Source organism: Leuciscus leuciscus (assembly GCF_965113295.1).
Source record: "Leuciscus leuciscus genome assembly, chromosome: 5".
In the NCBI taxonomy this organism is placed as follows: domain Eukaryota; kingdom Metazoa; phylum Chordata; class Actinopteri; order Cypriniformes; family Leuciscidae; genus Leuciscus; species Leuciscus leuciscus.
In genome coordinates, this window is record NC_138729.1 from 45,585,182 (window position 1) to 45,608,076 (window position 22,895).

Consider the following 22,895-nt stretch of genomic DNA (forward strand, 5'->3'; position numbering starts at 1 on the left):
AAGCAAATATCTCAAGCATTTAAACTCTTTAAGACATGCAGAAACATTGGTTAAGATTCTTACAGGTCTTTCTACAAGATCATCCCTGCGCACAATCTCAGGAGGATAGGCACTTCCTCTGTACCGCACATTATACCAGTGAGCCTGTCAGAAAACAGAGCTGTCAGTCAAGAAGGTCTCGTTTAAAAATTAAACATACTGTATAATCAGTCATGTAGCCTGTATGGGATGTTTCTTTACCACATGAATCTTCAGGTCAATAGAAACACGGACGTGATAAGGCACGTCATATTCTCGCATGTCCAAAATGTTGTCAAGCTGCTCAGTCATCTTCTTCGATGAGCCATGCTTATCCTCCGTCACTACACTCCCACCAACCAAAGCACTGTAACATGCAAAAGAAGCATTTATAGGTCTGGATAACAATAGAGAACAATGTGAAGTGCATTGTGGAAATTAATTTCTTTTGGGATTTTTCCCTTTTACATTGCTGCAACAAAGGTTTCAAAATAAGCAGGACATCTAAATTTACAGTGTGCTTTCTTAACACTGCCAAAATGTGAATACCTGGATAACATGCTTGTGTAGGCGTCATTGGACTTCTCTCTCTCTCTGTTCTTGCGGACAGCAGGTGAGATCTCCCTTTTCACTTTAACAAGGTCATCCACCGTGTTAAAATAGAGTTTGATGTAGCTCCTCTTCAGGCCCACCAGGTGATTAGGCTTTTAAAGACACATAACAATCAAATGAATGACAAAAATGACAAAAGAATGAAAAAACAAACAAATTGGATCAATAAATGAACAAAATTGAAGTATTGATAAATAGATTTTGATTTATATTCATGTTATATAATGGCATCAGTGCATTTTAAATTGATTTCTTCTTTAAACTTTTCTACCAGGCTTTTTGTTAGCATTTTGATGAACCACGATGCCTTATGTTGTGTAATAGTGCTGTTTTAAGATTTATGCTGAAACGCTGACGTAGGGGTGGGCGTCGCGATATAGCGGTAGACACGATGAACGGGTGGAAATTTGTCAACCGGTGGGGATTTTGGACTATAGCCTCTATCGCAGTTATGCTCATGTCACATTGCTGTGCTGCGCAGTCACGAAAGCTTATCGTTTGCATATGTTTTAAAGCATTGCGGTTTAAAAACAGGTGATTTTAAACTGTTGAAGCACAATTAGCAGCGAAAGACAACTCATCTCAGAATATGCGCGCGCTGTCTGAGAGACACGCGACATGAAGCCGCTGCTCAAAGCGAGCGAGTACTGAACTGAGTGCTTTTTGCCGCCTAATTAGGCTTGAATAGTTAAATATGGTTAAGTGACCATGTTTTTGCAAGTAAACAGTCATTTATGTCTAAAGTGAACGTTAAATAAAGTGAACATTTTTGGATCTGTGCAGTCGGTCTTTTAAAGTGAAAGCATCCAAATTTACCTGCTGTCATTATTGTTAATCAAACAACAAAAGAGAGAGAAAATCTCTCACTGCTCTTGACTGAATCACTTTTGTAACTTTAATAAGAATAAATGTATATTTAATTTACACAGTAAAGACTATGCATTGTTTTTCTATACAATTGATTACTTTATACATTTTATGTAGTATTTCTAGTGCTTGAAGTTTTTCAGGTAGGTCCATTTCATTTGTAGTTTGTTTTCTTTGATCTTTCTTTATCACATTTTACTTGTCCTCAGTAAGCTTGAGAGTTTTTTTTTAGGTTAGTATTAGTTTTTTAAAATGATATTGAAAAAGAATTATGAAATTTCAATGGTCTCAAAAATGTTGATATCATAAAAACTATATTGTGATGAATATATATTGTTATCGTGAAATAAAATTACTCATATCTTGATATAAGATTTGGGTCACATCACCCACCCTTACCCTGACAGTCTTTGTTATGTAGTTTAGTGGTGCGTAAGCTTGTTTTATAATGTACAGCACATTTTAACTGTGCTTTACAAATAAATTGTCTTGGCTTGTCTTGCCTATCAGGAACATAAATGATGAAAACAAATTAGTAGAATTAATGTATAAAAGAACTTAACTTACCAGATCTAAATCTTCCTTTGGGACAACTTCAAGCTTCGCCACTTTCCCTTGGAACTTCTTTGACAGGAAGGAGATAACCTCTCTTTCACAGTTCTTTAACAGATACAAAAAGACATTCAGTATCATTCAATCCATCCAAACCAAAATGTTTTCATTCAGTTAAAAAGCTCAAACTCACCTTTTTAGTGGCTATGTAGAAATACGGCTTAAAAGGAAGAGCAACCTGTGGGGACACGTACACAAAAAGGGAAACTTACAACATCAGGACCAACATGACATTCTTTTCCTGCTCTATGATAATGTCATAAAGGATAAAATACATGTTTTAAAAAGTAGAGAAACTTTTAATGTTACATTTGAAAGAAAGAAATATGTATATTTGCAAACTGCTGTAATATCGCACTTTGAATCTGTTTCCATCTTCCTGTATGAAGTAATAGTCCACACAACTGATCATCCGCTTGTCATCATCCAGAATCTCAGTCTGAGAAGAAATACATAGCGTAACGTTCAAAACCTTCACAATATTGGCAAAATGATCAGTAAAAAGCCAGAAAGCACAGCTTACTGGTCATCTAATTACAGTGTTTGAATGTCTGACATTCATTCTTACCGGGTGCATGTTGATCAGCCATCCCGTCTTCTCACCAGGCTCCTTCATCCGTTCGAAGCCAAAGCGCTCGTCCATCCCATCAGTGAACTGACTGCGCTCCAGCCGCTTGACAGCGGACATAGCAGACGCATCATCCCTAAAAACCAACAACAACATGAAATCTACTGCAACAAAACCTGTCGTCCACATTCAACAGACGTTTTGACAAGGTTAAGCTGTCAGAGCACGCAATGAGAGAAAGGTTCACAGAAGAGATTGTGTTCTACTAATTAAAAGTCTATGCTGGTAAACTGAAAGGTTGCAGGATTTGGTTTCAATGTAGGCAATTGTCAATTCTACCAAAGTTGTCATTTTGACATTTCAACCAGTGACAGGCTGTATTTGAGGTAAATTATTATTTTCCTAATTCTTGGATAATCATCTAACATTCAGTTATGACTCCATATTAATGGAGATATTGAATGGAATATTTGTAATAAAAATAATTTGTTGTACATGGTGCTATCATTAACCAAAACTATTAAAAACTTTTTTGCTAAATATCATGAAGCCGTAAAAAAATATTAAATTTAGAAGAAAAAAAAAGTTACTAACTGAATGGAGAACAAATACATTTCTAATAATTTAGAAACATAAAAAAACGTTAAATAAAATGACAAATGCACACAACACAATTACTATAACTTAAAAAAACTGAAGATATACAAATAAAAACTGATTTAAGATATTAATAAAAACTATAAAAGTGTATATATATAACAAAATAAAGTAATACTACCGGGACACTTTAAGTGAACAGCAAAAAAAACTATTAAAATGTTGAAGAACAATTGTGTCTATGTTTCTAGCTACAATAATATAGCAGTACACATTTATAAAGAGTTTTAACTAAAATCTTTATGTTAAAGAAAAGTGGTTATTTGTCAACTAACGTTACCCAAACACTGTCTGCTTTACCAAACTGTACTATAGATAGTTTATAACTGGTGCTAAGCACTAAATTACCATAGTAACATTTTAGACTGAAATATCTGTCGTGTAAACATTATTATGCACTTACTGCTGGTTGTCCTGATCCCCGCCTCGGTCTGTTTTATATCGCCCACTGTTTTGTAAAACCATAGCTGACAAGAGTCTGCAAGACTCAAATCAATCAGCAGAAGTTAGTTAAAAGCGTCACTCCACACAATTCGACCAACTTGCAGCGCGATGGACCTAATTTTAGACCTTCTGTTCGCATGAATTTCACTAATGTGCTGCGAACAGCGATAGACAAAAGTATGTGTCCTTATAAATGTACATACAATTCGCGTTGCCACCGGTATACATAGAATTTTACTGTAAATATATATTTCCGTTGTTCATACTGTGCCGATGTAGAAATTTGGCGCGTTTTGAGTTGTTGCCGCGAGCTCCAGTCACCTTCCTGCTTTGATCCCGCCCCTCATCATTTCGACCAATGAAAATGCAACCTCGTGCGTACGTTTTTTACTAATGCTCCGTTTATACTTATATTTCTATTTATTTGAGTGTGTCTAGAAATGAGAACATTTAGGTGTGTGTAGTAAAAATAAAAACGGAGACGTATAAAATATTAATAATTTCTTAAGTGTGTTTTTTCTTGATGACGTCAACTGTGCTCTCCTCCATTCAAAGCTGTGAATCTGCGCATGTCAAGTAGCCTCGTCTCCTCCCTTGACGTCCAGGAGCAAGAAGCGATTTAATTCCTATCTGTATATATTCCATGATATGATTCCCTTCTGTCGTATCGACGTGTTTAATTTAATATGTTATGTTAATTTAAGGTGTTACGATTGTTATTAGACGTTTAGAGACAAAAATGACAAAAATACACTTGTAACGTTAGCTAGCTAGTCGTATTGAAGGTAAGATTGTAAACAATCATAATAATCTTTTGGGCAACATGGTTCAGATGATCCCAAACCAGCTCAAACCGTCCGGCAACTTACAAACAAATTAATTTTTTTCGGCTAGACAAAACCTTGCTAGATGTAAACTGAATGTCATGGTTTCCTGGAGCCATGTCTTGTAAATCTAAAGTTGCTCCCAGTGTTGATTTTGACCACAGCTGCTCTGACAGTGTTGAGTATTTGACACTCAACTTCGGGCCTTTCGAGACTGTCCACCGCTGGAGGAGGCTGCCACCATGTGATGAGTTTGTGGGTGCAAGGTACACATTTATACACGTTTTTATCCATCTTTAACAATAGGTTTTGTATTCAGCTGTAAAAAACAGTGTATATTGGGTTTTGTTTCTTGCAGGCGTAGCAAACACACTGTTGTGGCGTACAGGGATGCCATCTATGTTTTTGGAGGAGACAATGGGTGAGTATTTTGGATTTCCTCCATTTTCCTTTCACTCCAAAGATACAGAAAGATCTCACTCTGCTGATCATTTCTTTCAGCAAGAACATGCTTAATGATCTGTTGCGGTTTGATGTGAAGGACTGCTCGTGGTGTCGGTGAGGGTTAAATGTTAATCGCTTGAAGGTGCATGTGCTTAAATATATATTTTTTGTACCCTCTAACATGAATTTGCATTATTAATAGGGCGTTTACTACTGGCACCCCACCAGCACCAAGATATCACCATTCTGCAGTTGTGTATGGAAGCAGCATGTTTGTATTTGGTAGGTTTTCAATGTCAAGTCACTTTTATGTAATATTGCTTTATACAATAGAGATTGTTTCAAAGCAGCTTTGCAGTAATAAACAGGAAAATAACAGAATCAATGATCCAACTTCATCAAATATGAGACCCATTTAAATAGGCTGTAAAGCAGCTCCAAAAAGACATCATTCAGCATTAAGTCAGTTCAGTGCAATAACTGTGTAAAGTTCTTCAATTATGAAATGAGTTCAATTCAGTTATACAGAAGGCAGTGGTGTTGTTATTCAGCTCGAGTCAGTTCAATGTTGATTCAGCTCATTCATTCATTCATTGATTTAAAACTCGACATTTAATGTGCCAATCTATGTCGTGTTTTCCTTTCCTGTGTGCGTAATGTATTCTTGCTTGTATTTTTAGGTGGCTACACTGGAGACATATATTCAAACTCTAACCTGAAAAACAAAAATGATCTATTTGAGTACAAGTTTGCTACCGGGCAGTGGACAGAATGGAAGGTGGAGGGACGGTAAATCACAAGTTTTAACAATTATATATATTTTTTGTCTTTCTCATTGTTGTTCTGTTGTCTGTCTGACACTCAATTTTGTTTGTTAATACTTTTTTGTTTTTTTATGTTCCAGTCTGGTTGCCAGATCGGCTCATGGAGCCACGGTCTATAACGACAAACTCTGGATTTTTGCTGGATATGATGGAAATGCCAGGCAAGCATGTTACTCCCGTCTTTACATGGCGTTGAATGGCAAAATTTCACTGTTAATATATGAATTAACTATTTTTTCAACAGGCTGAATGACATGTGGACCATCAGTCTTCAGGATCGTGAGCAGGCATGCTGGGAAGAGGTGTCTATCTTTGCATGTTTAATACAAATTTTGTCTAATTATATTATTTGACTTTAAGCTTTTTCTTAAGAGTTTGTGTTCACCTTTAAGCTTATAAAATACAAGTTTGCATATTGTTGTCCTACTGTTAGTTTAACTGCTTCTATTGTTCTCATTTGTAAGTCGCTTTGGATAAAAGCGTCTGCTAAATGAATAAATGTAAATGTAAAATGCATAATAACTTTTCTGATGTACCACTTTCTTTGTTTCTTATAGATTGAACAAAGCGGTGAAATCCCACCTTCCTGTTGTAACTTCCCAGTAGCCGTATGTCGGGATAAGATGTTTGTCTTCTCCGGTCAGAGTGGAGCAAAGATCACCAACAACCTCTTTCAGTTTGAATTCAAAGGCCACATGTGAGCACGGCAGAGAGGACATTGATAAATCTCATTTTATGTGTAATACTGTATGTGCATGAGTTTTTATTATGTCAATTCACTTTTATTTATAAAAGGCTTTAGATTGTTTCAAAGAAGCTTCACAGTAGTAAACAGGAGAATAACAGAGTCAGTTATATGAACCAATGTCAATTCCAGCTCTACAGCAGACAATATTGTCATTATTCATCTCATTTCAGTTAAATGTTGTTTCAATTATGTAAAATGTTAAGGAAAGAGGAACAATAAAAATGTTTGTATGCAATTAGCAATGTATTTTTTCCACAGATGGACCCGTATCCCGACTGAGCACTTACTGCGTGGCTCCCCTCCGCCCCCTCAGAGACGCTATGGACACACCATGGTGGCGTTTGACCGTCACCTGTATGTGTTTGGAGGAGCGGCAGACAACACTCTACCCAATGAACTGCACTGCTATGACGTGGACTCACAGACCTGGGAGGTCATTCATCCCAGCACCGACAGCGAGGTATGACCTGGACAGATAACACCAGCTAACATAATAACAATAAATCTGTAATATTCCCATTGAAAATTAATGTTTAACATACACTACCATTCAAAAGTTTGGGGTCAGTCAGAATTTTTGTTTGCTTTCATTCAGCAAGTATGTATTAAATTGACCAAAAGTGGCAGTAAAGAAATTTGTCACAAATAATTGTTTTGGTTCTTTTGGATTTTCTATTTATCAAAGAATCAAAAATAATAAGCAGCACAACTGTTAAAGAAGCTGAAATGTTTCTTAAGCAGCAAATCATCATATTAGAATGATTTCTGAAGGATCATGTGACACTGAAGACTGGAGTAATGATGCTGAAAATTCAGCTTAGCATCACAGGAATAAATTACACTTTAATATTTCACAATATTACTGTTTTTATTGTATTTTTAATCAAATAAATGCAGCATAGTGATGGTGAGCATAAGAGACTTCTTTCAGAGAAATCTAAAAAAAAAATCTTACCAACCTCAAGCTTTTGAATGGTAGTGTATTTGCTTGTAGCCATTTAAAAACACATGCAGTTTAATTAATTGTAATAAATCTGAACAATTATGGGTTTGACTCTACCTATAAATTCATAGCAACATCATAAGCATCCATGACTCAATTGTGGATGTTTTCAGCATTCATTTTGATGAGTTAATTGAGTTCCCCGGTAGTTTGGAAAAAGGGTTTGCCTTTTAGCTTGTAATGTGTTTGTTCTTTGTAAATAAAGATTTTGACTTGTTTCTCTCAGATGCCAAGTGGGAGGCTGTTCCATGCAGCAGCTGTTATCCATGATGCCATGTACATCTTTGGAGGGACTGTGGACAATAATGTACGCAGTGGAGAAATGTACAGATTTCAGGTGAGTGCTTGACCTCATCTAATGCAATTAAACATACAATATTATTATTTAACTGTTCTTTTTTATTATTATTATTATTATTTGTCCTAGTTTTCTTGTTACCCAAAGTGCACGCTTCATGAGGACTATGGCAAACTTTGGGAAAACCGTCAGTTCTGTGATGTCGAGTTTATCTTGGGGGAGGTTAGTTTGTCCTGTAAAAAATAATTACATGTTTTTATCTGATACACACACACTGTCATTCTGAATCATTGGCAACATTTTAGTTTTAGTAATAAATGACCTCTTTTTATTTTCTGTTAACAGAGGGAGGAGAAGGTCCTGGGTCATATTGCCATTGTAACAGCTCGCTGTAAGTGGCTCCGAAAGAAGATTCTACAGGCGAGAGATCGACAGAAACAGGTCTATTTAATATTTCATCATGTCTGATTTTGTATGCATCTTTGTTTGTGAGAAATTTTACCTTTTTTTTTTAAAAAAGGGGGGAAAAAGTAAAATTTGTACTTATGCCATGTTGTCCTATCGCCTGTTGTCAAATGAGGGTTTTTTAAATAAATATTAATAAATGTTTAGTAAATTTTAAAAATGTTTTTTTGTAGATATTTACCTTGTAACATGAATATTGGTATTATTTGCACACACAATTATTTTTTTTTAAATCTCAATATTCCTAAATGAATGCGAATTCCTGTCCAAACCTATTTACTTTTGGCTAATCAGAATGTGAATAATATTTGGCCTCTTTTTGCAGAAGAGTAAACTCGAATGCAATGAGGAGAGTGAGGAGTCTGGCTCAGGCAGTCAGAAGGACAACTCTGGAAAGTCCTCAAGGGGTCTTCCTTTATTGGAAGTGTCAATCAGAGAGGCTGATGCTCAACCATTTGAGGTTTTGATGCAGTTCCTGTACACAGACAAGATACAGTACCCACGTAGAGGTAAGTTACACCACATCTTAAGATATGCCTTCTGTTGATCTGCTTAAAGTGCCCCTATTATTCTTTTTAGGATATTACCTTTCATGTAGTGTGTAGTATAGCAGTTTGTGAATGTAAAAGATCTGCAAGCGCACAATAAATGGAAATAAAAGTCTTATTCCTGCACAAACCTATGTAGGTTTGTAGCAAATTTGCATAATGCCAATCTGTGGTCTTCATTGGCTGCTGCAAACAACGTCTATTTTGACCCTCCCCTCAAACACTGTAGTTGTAGCTAAGGCCTGTATGAGTTTGATTTGTGATGTCGACATGTCGAGAAGATGCTTTTTTTTTCTTCTGTGCTTCCAAAGCAAATTTACTTTGCATGTACTTCCAAAAGATGAGGACTCGGGCTGGAATTGATATGGTAAAACCAACACCATTGTTACTGTTTGTATCAGTCTCTATATCAAGTGTTGAGGAAGCGTCCGGAGCTGAAATTCAGATATAGTAATGGCTGTTTTGTTTCTGACAAACAGTGTAAGAGGTAGACCAATCACAACAGACTGGGCCATCTGACCAATCAAAGCGGAGTATGCTCTCGGAAAGAAGGGGTATAGGGAGACCGAATTGATTGAACCGTTTCAGAAACTGAGAAAAGAAATGCTGCAATGTATATTATGAGAAAATGTGTGTTTTTTTACCTTGGATGCATGTAAACCTTTTGTAGAAGACCTTCAAAACAAATTTAGGAACCTTTAAAATAGCATAATTGGGGCACTTCAAGAAAAGACATAGAGGGTGTCATGGGGTCATATTTTAAATCACTCGCCTAATAGTCTTCCTTCTCTCTCTCCACAAGGTCATGTGCAGGATGTGCTGTTGATCATGGACGTTTATAAACTTGCTTTGAGTTTTAAACTGTCCAGACTGGAGCAGCTCTGTGTTCAGTACATTGAGGCATCGGTCGATCTGCAGAATGTCCTGAGCGTGTGTGAAAACGCAAACAAACTTCAGCTGGACCAGCTCAAGGTAAAGTTGATGACATACCTGAATACAAATAAACTAACCTTGTTAGAGTGTCAAATTCTCTTCTATATCTATATTTCTCTCCCCAGGAACATTGCCTGAACTTTGTGGTCAAGGAGAGTCACTTTAACCAGGTCATCATGACTAAAGAGTTTGAGCACCTGTCCACTCCGCTGATCGTGGAGATAGTGAGACGCAAACAGCAGCCTCCTCCCAGAGTCTATTCGGATCAGCCGGTGGACATAGGTGAAAATAAGCACACAAATACAAATACAAATACACAGACATTCGCTTTCAGGACAGATCTAAAATTAGGGATATGGCTCCAAAAATCAGGATGCCTTTTCTTTGTTTCAGGCACATCTCTGGTGCAGGACATGAAGGCTTGTCTGGAGGGGGCGGGCCATGAGTTCTGTGACATCATCCTTCTGCTAGATGGTCATCCGCGCCCTGCACATAAGGCTATACTTGCTGCTCGCTCCAGGTAATGGACACAGTAGTCACTAGGGCCTATAACAACACCTCGATAAAGCTTTGAAGTATTAAAGGAGATGAGTGTATGGATATGTTCTTAATGGAATACTACCATAATTCTTACTAGATAGTATTAAACTACATTTATTTACTGCATATTACTTTTTAAAATTAAAAGTGTGGGGCAGTATGCATTAAAAAATTAAACATCTACATTAAGCATGTTGTTGTCATATGACATGATTTCAATGCATTCACATGGGCATTTAAGCAAATGATGTCCGTCAAAGTGAATATGATTTTTTTTTTTTATAGTCTTTCAATCAATGAGTTCGGTAAATCACGGTTGATATAATCATGCATCACCATGGAAGAGGACGGTCAAGTTGACAGCAGTGTATTCTGGTTCAGTGTTATTTTAGTGTCATTATTATAGTATTCATTCATATTTTGAATTAGTTTTTATTTTTATATTTTCCATTTTCATTTTAGTAGTTTTGATTGTCTTTTTGTCTGTTTTATTATTTGAGTTATGTTAATATATTATTTCCTTTTAATTATTATTTCAGTTTTTGTTTTGTTATTTTTAACAAATTTAGGTACAAATATTAAGTATGCCAACTAAACGAAATTGAAAATTTTTGCCTTTGCAGCTAATTTAAATATTTAGTTAAAAAAAAATAATAAAGAAAAAGAATGAATATGAATATATATATATATATATATATATAATTAACATTTATTTTTTTCAATTAACAACAATAATAACATTTCTTTGATTATGCAGTAAGTCGTCTGGGTATTTCATGAGCAAAGTGCACAGTATTCATACTGCATATTATTTTATTATTTTATTTTACAACATAAATAGAAACTAGTAGTAAGGCATTCATTCCAAACATGTCTTGATCATTTTAACTGTCTTTTGATTTGTTGATCACTGCCTCAATTCTTTCTCAGTTATTTTGAGGCCATGTTCCGCTCCTTCATGCCAGAGGACGGGCAGGTGAACATTTCAATAGGTGAAATGGTTCCTAGCACACAGGCCTTTGAGTCTATGCTGCGCTACATTTATTATGGGGACGTCAACATGCCTCCAGAGGACTCACTGTATCCTCATTACCGCTTCATGTTCTACATTTTATATTGTAATGTGCAATCTTTCTTTCTGAGACCATGCATAATGCTTTGTTGTAATGCTTTGTTGACTCCCTTTTATATTATTATTTTTAGATGTTTATTTGTCATATTAATGTCATCTAATGTTTATTTGTCATCTAACTCGCATGTTAGAAACATGAACGATAGCTCAAATAGAGTAGCTTGTCGAGGAGAGATGTGCTGTTACTTTTGCTAACGACCAGACTTGCGATTTCTCACCTGGCAGAGGATGAAACGGAATGAAGAATGACGGAAGAACCTGAGCTGTATCAAATTTTAAATGATGTATTTGCCCTTAACTAGTGCACAGATACCTGTTTGCAGCACCTTATTACTACGGTTTCTCCAACAACAGACTGCAGGCATACTGCAAGCAAAATCTGGAGATGAACGTTACTGTAGAGAATGTCTTACAGGTATGTATCATATATCATACACTATCGTTCAAAAGTTTGGGGTCAGTAAGAAATTCATATTTTTATTTGGCAAAGATATATTTCAATTAATTAAATTAGTGACATTTTTCAGATTTGTTTTGTTACAAAAATAATTATATTTCAAATAAATGCTGAACTTTGTTCATCAAATAATCCAGAAAAAAAAAAAATCATTATGGTAGTTTCCACAAAAATATTAAGCAGCACAACTGTTTTCAACATTAATAATAATAATAAGATATATTTCTTGAGCAGAAAATCTGAATATTGGAATGATTTCTGAAGGATCATGTGACACTGAAGACTGGAGTAATGATGCTTTAAATTCAGCTTTGCATCACAATAATAAATTACATTTTAAATTGTAATAATATTTCACACTATTACAGTTTTTACAGCATTTTTGATCAAGTAACTGCAGCCTTGGTGAGCAGAAGAGACTTCTTTCAAAAACATTAAACCTTACTAACCCCAAACTTTTTGAAAGTTAATATGTGTCATAACGTTCAAACCCTTTAATGATAAAGAACATCAGTCACATGCTATCATCCCTCCTTTATCCTCAGATCTTGGAGGCGGCTGATAAGACTCAAGCTCTGGACATGAAGAAACACTGCCTGCATATTATAGTCCATCAGTTCACCAAGGTGGGTGTGCTATTGACCACAGCTCTAAGCGTGTGCTGGCTACCTCGCCACGGTTAAAAACACGGCACCAAAATATCCTGTCCAGTGTGGATAACCTCTACGAGCTCTTTAATGTCTATGATATTCTGGTCGGTTTTTCAAAACAGAGAGATCTGTAACTATGTACTGTCAGGCAAAGTTTGATATGCTTTTAGACCTATTTATCATGTTATCAGTGTTATCCATCACGCATATTTACTACAATAGTGATAAATTGTCCCACTTTCAGCTACACTAAACAATTCTAGTATTTATAAAATGCCATTGAGTGCCTTTGTGAACATAATTTGACATCCTGGTGTTATTTGGCCCTGTTAGCTTATCAGTTTATTTTTGGTTGTTTATTTGCGGTCTATTGCATGGCCTGTGTTGTTTACCATTTATTTCTTTGGTTCTCCTTCCTTCCCTGAAGGTGTCCAAGCTCCCCAACTTGCGATCGCTCAGCCAACCGCTGCTGTTGGACATCATTGACTCGCTGGCATCCCACATATCAGACAAACAGTGCACTGAGATGAGCTCTGATATATAGTCTCTCCTCCCCTTTCACATCCCATCCAATACTTTATGAGCTTTTTCATTAACGCTTCTGCTCCATTTCCTTCCCTTTTCATTCAGCACCTCCTCCCAACCCTTATAATTCTGCTTCACACCCCTCCTGTTCGCTGCATCACATTCCTCTGGATTTTATTTACCAAATTGTGTTTAAGAGACTGGGTGATTTGTTCAGTTTCATTCGTTTTAATATGCGAATATTTTAGGCAAATACCTTTTTTATTAGTAGTGCACATCAAATCAGTTGACGGCCCACAACGTTGTTTAATTAGGCATACAATTATGTGTCCAATAAAACATGTCCGGGTAACCTTTCATTTCAAAATCCAAAGAAAAATATTATTTTTTATATATTACATAAAGAAAATGAACTCATTTTATAGCCACCCATATCTTTTTTTTATTTATTTTTTATAATGACAATTATGAACATTTTAGCGCCAAATTATGATTCAATAAATGATTTCATCAGGTTCTTGAAAATTAAAATAAAGTGCAACAAATACAAATAATACCATTGTGTATTAATAAAAAATCATTAAAAAAAAATATTCCTTTTGCATTACAGCATCATGAGAATTAGAAAAAAAAATTTACCAAGCATATATTAATTCTTTCAGCAAAATATGATTTCTTAATTAGATTTTTTTTGTATCATTAAACATGACCTGGATTTGATCTACTGCACTTTATGAATATAGTAGACCTTTATTTATACCTGAGCCTTGTAGTGATTTTGTGCTGCTGCTGTTCTGAGTTATGTCAGTGCTCGTAATTATGCAGTTATGGCATAATATAATTATATAAGGGGATCAACACATCAACAGTCAACTCATGTATGCTTTACTGTAATCATTGAGATGTTCTGTTGGTCCTGTGGGAACTATGCCTTAATAAATAGTGCAACATCAGCAGACTGTTTTGTGGTTTTATTTTCTGTGTATATATTATGTATACGGTAAAAGAATGTAGACGAGATGATTTGAAGGGAGTTAATGTGGATGATGGATGGCTATGACAAATCTGTAAGTATCTATTTATTTTTCCTTTGTGCAATGTGATTGATAAGATTACATTTAACATGCTATTTGTTAATAACAACATTTAATGGTTCTGTGAGCGAATGTTTTCGAATACCATGTATAAACTTTCTTTACTACCTGTCCTGACCTGAAGCCCAATGCTCTTTTTCAGCCAATCAGAAAATTGCAGTCAAAATGCAGCACCTTTGATGAAATTATTCAAATGATAAGTTGACAGAGATGTAAAGAGTCCCTGAAAACCAAAGTAAGTTAAAGCTGAGATACAGCAAACAACAGCTAAAGAGAAACAGCTAATTACATTACTCATCACAAATGTGTTGGAGTAAAGAGTATATACCTATTCAAACAATGTAGTCAAGTAGAAAAGTTGCTAATTTCTTTGATACTTTCAAAGTACCCAGAATTATACTTAAAGGGATAGTTCACTTTGAAATTAAATTTTGGTATGTTTTAGCTTACCTCAAGGGCATCCAAGATGTAGGTGTCTTTTTTTCCGCAGTAGTTTCAATTTTGATATTTTTAGGTCAAACCGTTCTTGTCTGTCAGTCATATAATGCAGGTCTATGGTCATTATCTCAAAGAGCATGCACAGAGTCCAAATTAAAACAATTCCCCATCGTCCAAATTAAACAATTCCCCATCGTAAGTACACATTGATGGCCTAAGACACGAAACGAGCGATTTGTGTGAGAAAACGAACAGTATTTATATCGTTTTTACCTCTTGAACACAGCCACGTCCAATTGATCTGAGGGCGCGGGCGCATCCTGCTGTGTGACGTCGACGTGTACGCAGACTGGTGCATAGATATATACACTAGATGTCGCATTGGCTACTGCAGTTCATTGGAAACCGTAGCCAAGGCGATATCTATATATGTATATTCTATGCACCAGTCGGCGCACACGTCACACAGCAGGATGCGCCCGCGCTCTCCGATCACTTGGACGTGGCTGTGTTCAAGAGGTAAAAACTATATAAATACTGTTCGTTTTCTCACACAAACCGCTCGTTTCGTGTCTTAGGCCATCAATGTGTACTTACGATGGGGAATTGTTTAATTTGGACGATGGGGAATTGTTTTAATTTGGACTCTGTGCATGCTCTTTGAGATAATGACCATAGACCTGACAGACAAGAACGGTTTGACCTAAAAATATCAAAATTGAAACTACTGCGGAAAAAAAGAGACCTACATCTTGGATGCCCTTGAGGTAAGCTAAAACATAGCAAAATTTTATTTCAAAGTGAACTATCCCTTTAAAGTACAGTAACTAATTACATTTACTCAATGCTTTACACCACTGTAAGTTGAACACTTCACTAAAAAGTCAAAATCGCTGACGTTCTCAAACAATTTTGAATACAATATAAGCATTATTAACTGAAATGCTGTTTGCTGTCATTCTCAACAGAACACCATAAAAGCTGAGCCTCAGACAGGGGTGATGAAAGAAAAATGAGCAGTTTTGGATGGCAGTACAAAGAGGATCATTCTCTTCAGAGTTGCACACACGCTGCCAGGAGCTGCAAGTGCATCTGGGCATCTCTCAGGCCACCCGGACTTTATTATTATCGGCCATTGTTAGTGATTGAACATATCTCGGATCATTAGCATCATTTTACAGTCGACTGAAGAGGCCCTTTTATATTAACCAGTATTATTTTTGCATTTTCACATAAAGTTTAGGGTTAAGACCAAAACCCCTATAGAGGCTCCGTTCTAAAGGGAAACTTACCTATGATGTTCAAAGCACAGATCAATCCTTGACCTTTAACCAGCCAAATAATCTTCATTTCAGTGTGTGGATCTGGTTACATCAGATATGGGAAGATAAGCCTGGGTAATGAAGTCTTCTAAGAGTAAGAACATTTAGCAATGGTATTTAAGTTTAAGTTTAATTTAAAGTAGTTTTTTTTTTTTTTATACAAGTTTCATTAACATCCATATTGAAGTTTGACAGATTAAAAAAAAAAAATTTTTTTTACAAGAGTAAAGATGGAGGCATATTTTGTCAGGCTTTCAAAAAAGAACTTTACCTCATGCCATAACCAGTAAAAAAACAATACTCCCAATTATATTATGGCAATTAGATATGGCTGGGGTTCCTCCTCCAGTGTAATGTAAGTTTATGCACCTCTTCATGGAAATAAATATTGTGATGTTATTTCCATCAAGAGGTGCATCTATTTTTGGTCAAGATCTTGTCTTGACAATGCAAGACTCAAGAACTCTGTAAAGTCTCCTCCAGCATATCTTAAAGACTTTCGATGAATTTAAGGTCTGGACTCAGAGATGCCAATTCATGTGTGAAAATCAAGTCTGCTCAAGTCTAATTTAATTAGACTATTCATCTCTTTCAAAACATAAATAAATAATAATAAAAAAATCTTACTGACCTCAAACTTTTGAATGTTAGTGTATATCTGTTTCTCACAAATAACCCATGAGAGGTTAACACTTAAGGTTAGAGGTTTGCCATCTTTAAGCCTATTATACATAAAGGGGAAGATTGGGTGTTCAAGGACAAATGGTGAGGATGAGTATAGATGAGTTCAGCTCAGCGTGTAGGACAAGGTGTCCGATTTCCTGCCACTGGTCTCCGAAAATCAGGAGCTTCGGTGACAAAAAACCTGTGGTACATAGTGTTCTCAGAGCAAAATGCAGTTCATTCAGCTGCTACCCGACACTTTGCAAAGTAACAGTATATCCTAAAACTCTTTAGAAACGCTTCTGAGTTATTATCAGCCAAAATTAGCAAAGGAAAGAGAAAAGTGCATAGGCTTTTTTTTTAAAAGAAGTTTCTTTGAAGCTCCTCCTAATCTTTTCTTTTCCCCTCAATTTCAAAAATGTCTTATTGCGCTCTGGTTCAGGCTTCTTGCACAGACTTAAAACTGGACATATCGTATTTCCTCTTTAAAAAGCAGTTATTGTCCTCTGTTACGATATTCATCGGTTTGAAAAACAGTCCCGTCGTTGTGAAGGGCTGCGGGATTATCCGGCAAGAACAGGTGGGTTTTTATTAAAGCAAAAGGAGGAGCCAGTCCAGACTAGACGAGAAAGGACGAGTTGAAAATCTGAGACGGCATCAGATGGATAGACAGACAAAGCAAGAGAACTGACGAGTGTTAATATGGTGCTGTTCACCACTAAGTTTGTCCAGAGAGCCTCTCTCTTTGTGTCCTTCGGAGGTTTAATCACAACCTTTATTACAACCTTCCTGCCACTATGGAAGACGATGAACTCTGATTTGAATGAGATGGAGAACTGGTATGAGGGTCTCTGGCACATGTGTATCTACACGGAGGAAGTTGGACTGCACTGCAAAGCCTTCGAGTCTTTCTTGGCCCTGCCACTAGACACTTTAGCTTCACGGGTTCTCATGTGCATTTCCATTGCAACGGGATTTCTCGGTGTAGCGGCTGCTTTCTTTGGACTCCAGGGTGTTGAGATTGGTGCCGGGCGGGAGAGGATGAAGAGGGCTCTGCTCATCCTCGGTGGAGTGTTTATCGTTGTGTCTGGGATCACGACCCTCGCACCTGTTTCAATGATGGCGTACATAATGGTAGTGAAATTCTGGGATGAGAATCTTCCTGATGTGATGCCCAGATGGGAGTATGGAGAGGCCATGTTTTCTGCCTGGTTTGCTGGACTCCTGTTGGTTGTTGGAGGGGCTTTTCTCTTTGTTGCCGTCTGCATGGGCGATCACGAAGAAAAGCTGCAAAATAAGATTATCGCTCGTAATCAAGAACAGCGGCCGAGAACTCAGTATTACCGAAAGACGGAAATCTTATAGCTTCGATTTCATCTTAAGGCTGGAAAATTCAAGAATGCAACTCAGCGTGACTAAATAAAAAAAAAAGGCCGGACTTGTTATGAAATATTGAATTTGTTTGTATCAGAATTATGATTGAAATAAGAAGATTTTTCATGATGATCATCACCCTCAAATGCTTCAGTTCTTATTTCATTACAATTGGTCTCGTCAGACTTGAGAGATTTGTGAGCCGTCATCCTGTAAAGAATACTAAAACTCTGCAAATCTTTTAGTTAGGGTTGCACAGGATGGCAGCTAATGTATTTGCACTTGCATTGCACCAAATCTTCATGTAATGTTATGCATGACTTGGAAGAATCTGGACAGAATTATTAATGTTCTGAAGCTTTTAAATGACTTTCAAAACTCTATGGAAAACAAATCAGTGGCCTCTTGGTACTTTTACATACTGATAGATTTAAAAACATTATCCTATAATAAAAAAATTAAGAATGTGAAATTTCTCTTTTTTGTTTATCAATTTATTTGATCAATTTATTTTATTTTACTCCATTTTATTTATTTTGTTTGATTTATTTTATGTTTATCAATAACGATAGCAGTGCCAGTTACGGTTAATGCTGTAATGCAAGTTTTGCAATTTGAAAAAAATAGTAGCCTGTGTGTCTGAATAAATTTGTAATTTTGGGGGGGATCTGAGACTATTCTGGGCATAATCAGAGTCTTTATATGACATAAAACTCATAAGAACTGAAAATGACAAATATTTGAATGGTCTATTTGTCCTAGTCAAAAGATTTGTTCCTAAAGGGGATAGTTGATGAGTTTCTGTCATCATTTATTTACCATCAAGCCGTTCCATCTTCTTATCTTATCATCTTTCTTTGTGTTCCACAGAAGAAAGAAAGTAATAAGGTTTGGAGGTACATGAGGGTGAGTAAATGGTGACAGAATTTTTCTTTTTAGATGAACTCTCTTTATGTTGAATTCTGTATAATTACTGTTAAATCAAGCAAGGTATTGTATAAATTGATGAATCATTGAGGTTATACAAAATAAAAGTGTGTGACTTGATCAGGCCTCACTCCAAAGGCCTTGTGTATAGTGTTTTGGGATAGAAAAGATTGTGTAGCCATCCCTAATGGATATTTTGGCATCAGTTAGAACAACATTAAAATAAGTATAAAGGAAATGAAAGAAGGCAGATTGGGAGCGACAGACCACAGTTGAAGCACAAGTTGGAAAACAATGAATTCTTTTTTCCTCGTCTAGGACAGACATGCTACCTTTTAGCCGTCGGCTAAATCTTGGCAGCGAAAGAGAGCTAGTGTAGAGTTCAGATAAGAGTTTCCTCTGAAACACAAGAGGTGAGTGGGTTCAAATGAAGAGAAGGTGTGCCTTTGGCTTACGGTCAATGAGGGTACATTCCTTAAGAGCTATACTCTACATCTACATCTGAATTTGCCTACTTTTATATATATATATATATATATATATATATAGTAGGTGAAAAACATTATGTGAGCCTACTATTATGTCCGAATTAAAACAATCAGTGAAAAGTACCCAGATGACCTTCTAGTTCTGGTGAGATTCTTAAGAAAGAGAGAAATTAATACTTTTATTAATCAAAGACACATTAAATTGATCATAAGTGACAGTATTAATGTTACAAACTTGTTTGTGTACCATTTCCACAAAAAAGCAGCACAACTGTGCTTTGCAACTGCGCACAACATTGATAGTAAAAATAATAAATGTTTCTTGAGCAGAAAATCTGCATATTATAATGATTTCTGAAGGATCATGTGACACTGAAGACTGGAGTAATGATGCTGAAAATTCAGCTTTGCATCACAGGAATAAATTACATTTTAAGCTATATTCAAATAGAAAACAGTCCTTTTAATTTGTAATAATATTTCACAATATTACTGATTTTACTGCATTTTAGATTAAATAAATGCAGCCTTAATAAGCTAAACAGATGACTTTCAAAAACATTAAAAATGTATGTTTAATGTTGATTCATGTTTTCAAACTTTTTACAGGTACTGTATATTTTTGGAAAGAGATTAACACTTTAATTAAGCAAGGATGCATTAAATTGATCAAAAGTGACAGCATAGATATTTAGATAATATTTATATTTCAAATAAATGCTGTTCTTTTTAACTTTCTATTTATGTATGCCTATCAGGGTTTCTACAAAAATATTAATAAGCAGCACAACTGTTTGCAACATTGATAATAAGATACATTTCAAATCAGCATATTAGAATGATTTCTTAAGGATCATGTGACACTGAAGATGTGACATCTTTCCAACCCCAACATTTTTATATTAATATCTAATTTAATCTAATATATTTTCATAAATATATTTTAAATTTCATTGTATTAAACATGCTAATGTTTTTTGTTTTGTTTTGTTTTTTACTATCCAACTAGGTAATAACCTGATAAATAAGTTATTGTGCCCTTGAAAATCTACAGCTATCGATTCTTCCAGGACATCCACTGTCTCCAGAGGGGTTTTCAGAATCAGAATCAGAATCAGAAAGAGCTTTATTGCCAAGTGTGCTTGCACCCACAAGGAATTTTTCTTGGTACTGAAGCTTCCAGTGCACATATACAAATACAAATACAACAAGAAACATAGTAATACAAATTCTAAGAATAAAATATATTTAAAAAAAATAAAATAAAAATAGTATAAAAAGTTAAAAAAAAAGGGGTCACAGTTGGGTTTAGTCTGAATAAACATTTACAGATTATGAACATATTTACAGTATTTTGAGAAGTATGAATAATATAAATATAAATATCACCTGAGTTAAAGAATATTACACTAGACAGTGGGAGTCTAGTGCATGTTACAGATTATGAACATATTTACAGTATTTTGAGTAGTATGAATAATATAAATATAAATATCACCTGAGTTAAGAGAATATTTCACTAGACAGTGGGAGTATTGCACTTACAGGCATATGCCTTGGGGGGCATGTTAAGTGTTCAGAAGGGAAATGGCCTGTGGAAAGAAACTGTTCCTGTGCCTGGATGTTCTTGTGGCCAGTGATCTGTGTCGCCGTCCTGACGGTAACAGTTCAAACAGGGGGTGTCCAGGGTGAGTGGAGTCTGTGATGATTTTACCTGCTCTCTTCCTCACTCTGGAAGAGTACAGGTCCTGGGGGGTTGGCAGGGGGGCACCAATAATCCTCTCTGCTGTCCGGACTGTCCGTTGTAGTCTCCTGATGTCCGATTTGGTAGCTGAACCAAACCAGACAGTGATGGAAGTGCTTAAAACAGACTCAATGACGGCTGAGTAGAACTGGATCAGCAGCTCCTGTGGCAGATTGAACTTCTTCAGCTGGCGAAGGAAGTACAGTCTCTGCTGGGCCTTTTTCACAATGGAGTCAATGTGATTTGCCCACTTCAGGTCCTGAGAGATGGTAGAGCCCAGGAACCTGAATGACTCCACTGCTTCCACAGTGCTGTTCATGATGGTGAGAGGGGGGAGTGCTGGGGATTTTCTCCTGAAATCCACAATCATCTCCACTGTTTTGAGCGTGTTCAGCTCAAGGTTGTTATAGCTGCACCAGACAGCCAGCTGTTCAACCCCCAGTCTGTAAGCAGACTCGTCACCATTTTGGATGAGACCGATGACGGTGGTGTCGTCTGCAAATTTCAGGAGCTTGACAGAGGGGTCTTTAGAAGTGCAGTCATTAGTGTACAGGGAGAAGAGCAGTGGGGAGAGAACGCACCCTTGGGGGGCGCCAGTGCTGATGGTGAGGGTCCTGGATGTGAGCTTCCCCAGTCTCACTCGCTGCTGCCGGTCTGTCAGGAAGCTGGAGATCCACTGACAGATTGAGGATGGCATGGAGAGCTGAGTCAGTTTGGCTGTGAGAAGATCAGGGATGATGGTATTGAAGGCCGAACTGAAGTCCACAAATAAGATCCGTGCATAAGTCCCAGGTCTGTCAAGATGTTGCAGGATATAGTGCAGTCCCATGTTGACTGCATCATCCACAGACCTGTTTGCTCTGTAAGCAAACTGAAAGGGATCCAGAAGGGGTCCAGTGATGTCCTTCAGATAGGCCAACACCAGTCTTTCAAACGACTTCATGACCACAGACGTGAGAGCGACAGGTCTGTAGTCATTAAGTCCAGTGATTTTAGGTTTTTTGGGAACCGGAATGATAGTGGAGCGTTTGAAGCAGCAGGGAACTTCACACTGCTCCAATGATCTGTTGAAGATCTGCGTGAAGACTGGGGCCAGTTGGTCAGCGCAGGCTTTTAGACAAGCAGATGAGATGCCGTCTGGGCCTGAAGCTTTCCTAGTCTTCTGTTTTTTGAAGACTCGGCTCACGTCCTCCACACAGACCTTAAGCTCAGGTTGGATGGCAGAAGGGGGGAGGAGAGGGGTTGCAGGAGGTGATGGTGGATGTGTGAAGTGCACATCAGAGCGGGTGTGAGGTGTGAGTCTGGGCTTCTCAAACCTGCAATAGAATGCATAGCTGGCTAAAATACACTCCCTAGCTGGCTAAAATACACACAGAACACCCCAAAAACTGCATAGAAACATAAACAATGTGCTAATAATCAGGCCCTAGCAACCATTTAGGCTAGCTATGCACTAACTTTAGCAACCACCCCTTATGTAAAAATGTAGATTTGTCTTTTCTCCTTTGTGTGTGTCTGACTGCCTTTGTAAAAGGGTCAAAGTAAAAGGATGTCTGAAGATACTTACATTTTAAATATTATTTAAAGGGTCATGAGGCTTTGAGAAACCCTTTTTGCTGTGGTCATCACAAAAGGGAACCTCTCTGATTTCATATTCATTAAATATGCTGTCGGAT

The 22,895-nt window shown here is 36.7% G+C and overlaps 3 protein-coding genes across 4 annotated transcripts in view; 2 read left to right on the forward strand and 1 right to left on the reverse strand.

Annotated features, from left to right (window-relative positions):
• pole (polymerase (DNA directed), epsilon) overlaps positions 1-4,078 on the reverse strand; it is a 34,629-nt gene extending 30,551 nt beyond the window's left edge. The window contains exons 1-8 of the mRNA XM_082170801.1: positions 3,738-4,078; positions 2,678-2,813; positions 2,468-2,548; positions 2,243-2,287; positions 2,065-2,157; positions 568-722; positions 241-385; positions 64-144 (exon numbers count right to left, since the gene is read on the reverse strand). Of these exons, the coding sequence (XP_082026927.1) occupies positions 64-144; positions 241-385; positions 568-722; positions 2,065-2,157; positions 2,243-2,287; positions 2,468-2,548; positions 2,678-2,813; positions 3,738-3,799 (798 nt within the window). The 5' untranslated portion in view covers positions 3,800-4,078. The remainder of the gene's footprint in view (positions 1-63; positions 145-240; positions 386-567; positions 723-2,064; positions 2,158-2,242; positions 2,288-2,467; positions 2,549-2,677; positions 2,814-3,737) is intronic.
• Positions 4,079-4,347: 269 nt separating this feature from the next.
• lztr1 (leucine zipper like post translational regulator 1) lies at positions 4,348-14,122 on the forward strand. Of its 2 annotated transcripts, none has more exons than XM_082170820.1 (20): positions 4,348-4,868; positions 4,961-5,023; positions 5,104-5,160; positions 5,249-5,328; positions 5,727-5,835; positions 5,951-6,031; positions 6,115-6,172; positions 6,428-6,567; positions 6,877-7,078; positions 7,848-7,958; positions 8,049-8,141; positions 8,265-8,360; positions 8,710-8,893; positions 9,735-9,904; positions 9,991-10,147; positions 10,238-10,385; positions 11,336-11,485; positions 11,847-11,952; positions 12,540-12,620; positions 13,072-14,122. In XM_082170820.1, exons 1-20 carry the CDS (start codon positions 4,699-4,701, stop codon positions 13,186-13,188), a joined length of 2,373 nt encoding a protein of 790 aa, XP_082026946.1. In that variant the 5' UTR covers positions 4,348-4,698; the 3' UTR covers positions 13,189-14,122. The 2 variants fall into 2 exon arrangements, with proteins under 2 accessions (XP_082026946.1, XP_082026947.1); XM_082170821.1 differs by having other exon boundaries at positions 10,259-10,385.
• Positions 14,123-14,588: 466 nt separating this feature from the next.
• On the forward strand, positions 14,589-18,486 carry cldn26 (claudin 26). The gene is made up of 2 exons (XM_082170869.1): positions 14,589-14,674; positions 15,526-18,486. Exon 2 carries the CDS (start codon positions 17,389-17,391, stop codon positions 18,049-18,051), a length of 663 nt encoding a protein of 220 aa, XP_082026995.1. The 5' UTR covers positions 14,589-14,674; positions 15,526-17,388; the 3' UTR covers positions 18,052-18,486.
• The last annotated feature ends 4,409 nt before the right edge of the window (positions 18,487-22,895 follow it).

Bases quoted from the DNA above. Each gene is read 5' to 3' on its own strand.
- lztr1 (XM_082170820.1), top strand. From the start codon at position 4,699: ATGTCATGGTTTCCTGGAGCCATGTCTTGTAAATCTAAAGTTGCTCCC. The intron at 5,161-5,248 runs GTGAGGGTTAAA...CATTATTAATAG, and splicing joins AAGGACTGCTCGTGGTGTCG to GGCGTTTACTACTGGCACCC. The intron at 12,621-13,071 runs GTGGGTGTGCTA...CCTTCCCTGAAG, and splicing joins TAGTCCATCAGTTCACCAAG to GTGTCCAAGCTCCCCAACTT.
- cldn26 (XM_082170869.1), top strand. From the start codon at position 17,389: ATGGTGCTGTTCACCACTAAGTTTGTCCAGAGAGCCTCTCTCTTTGTG.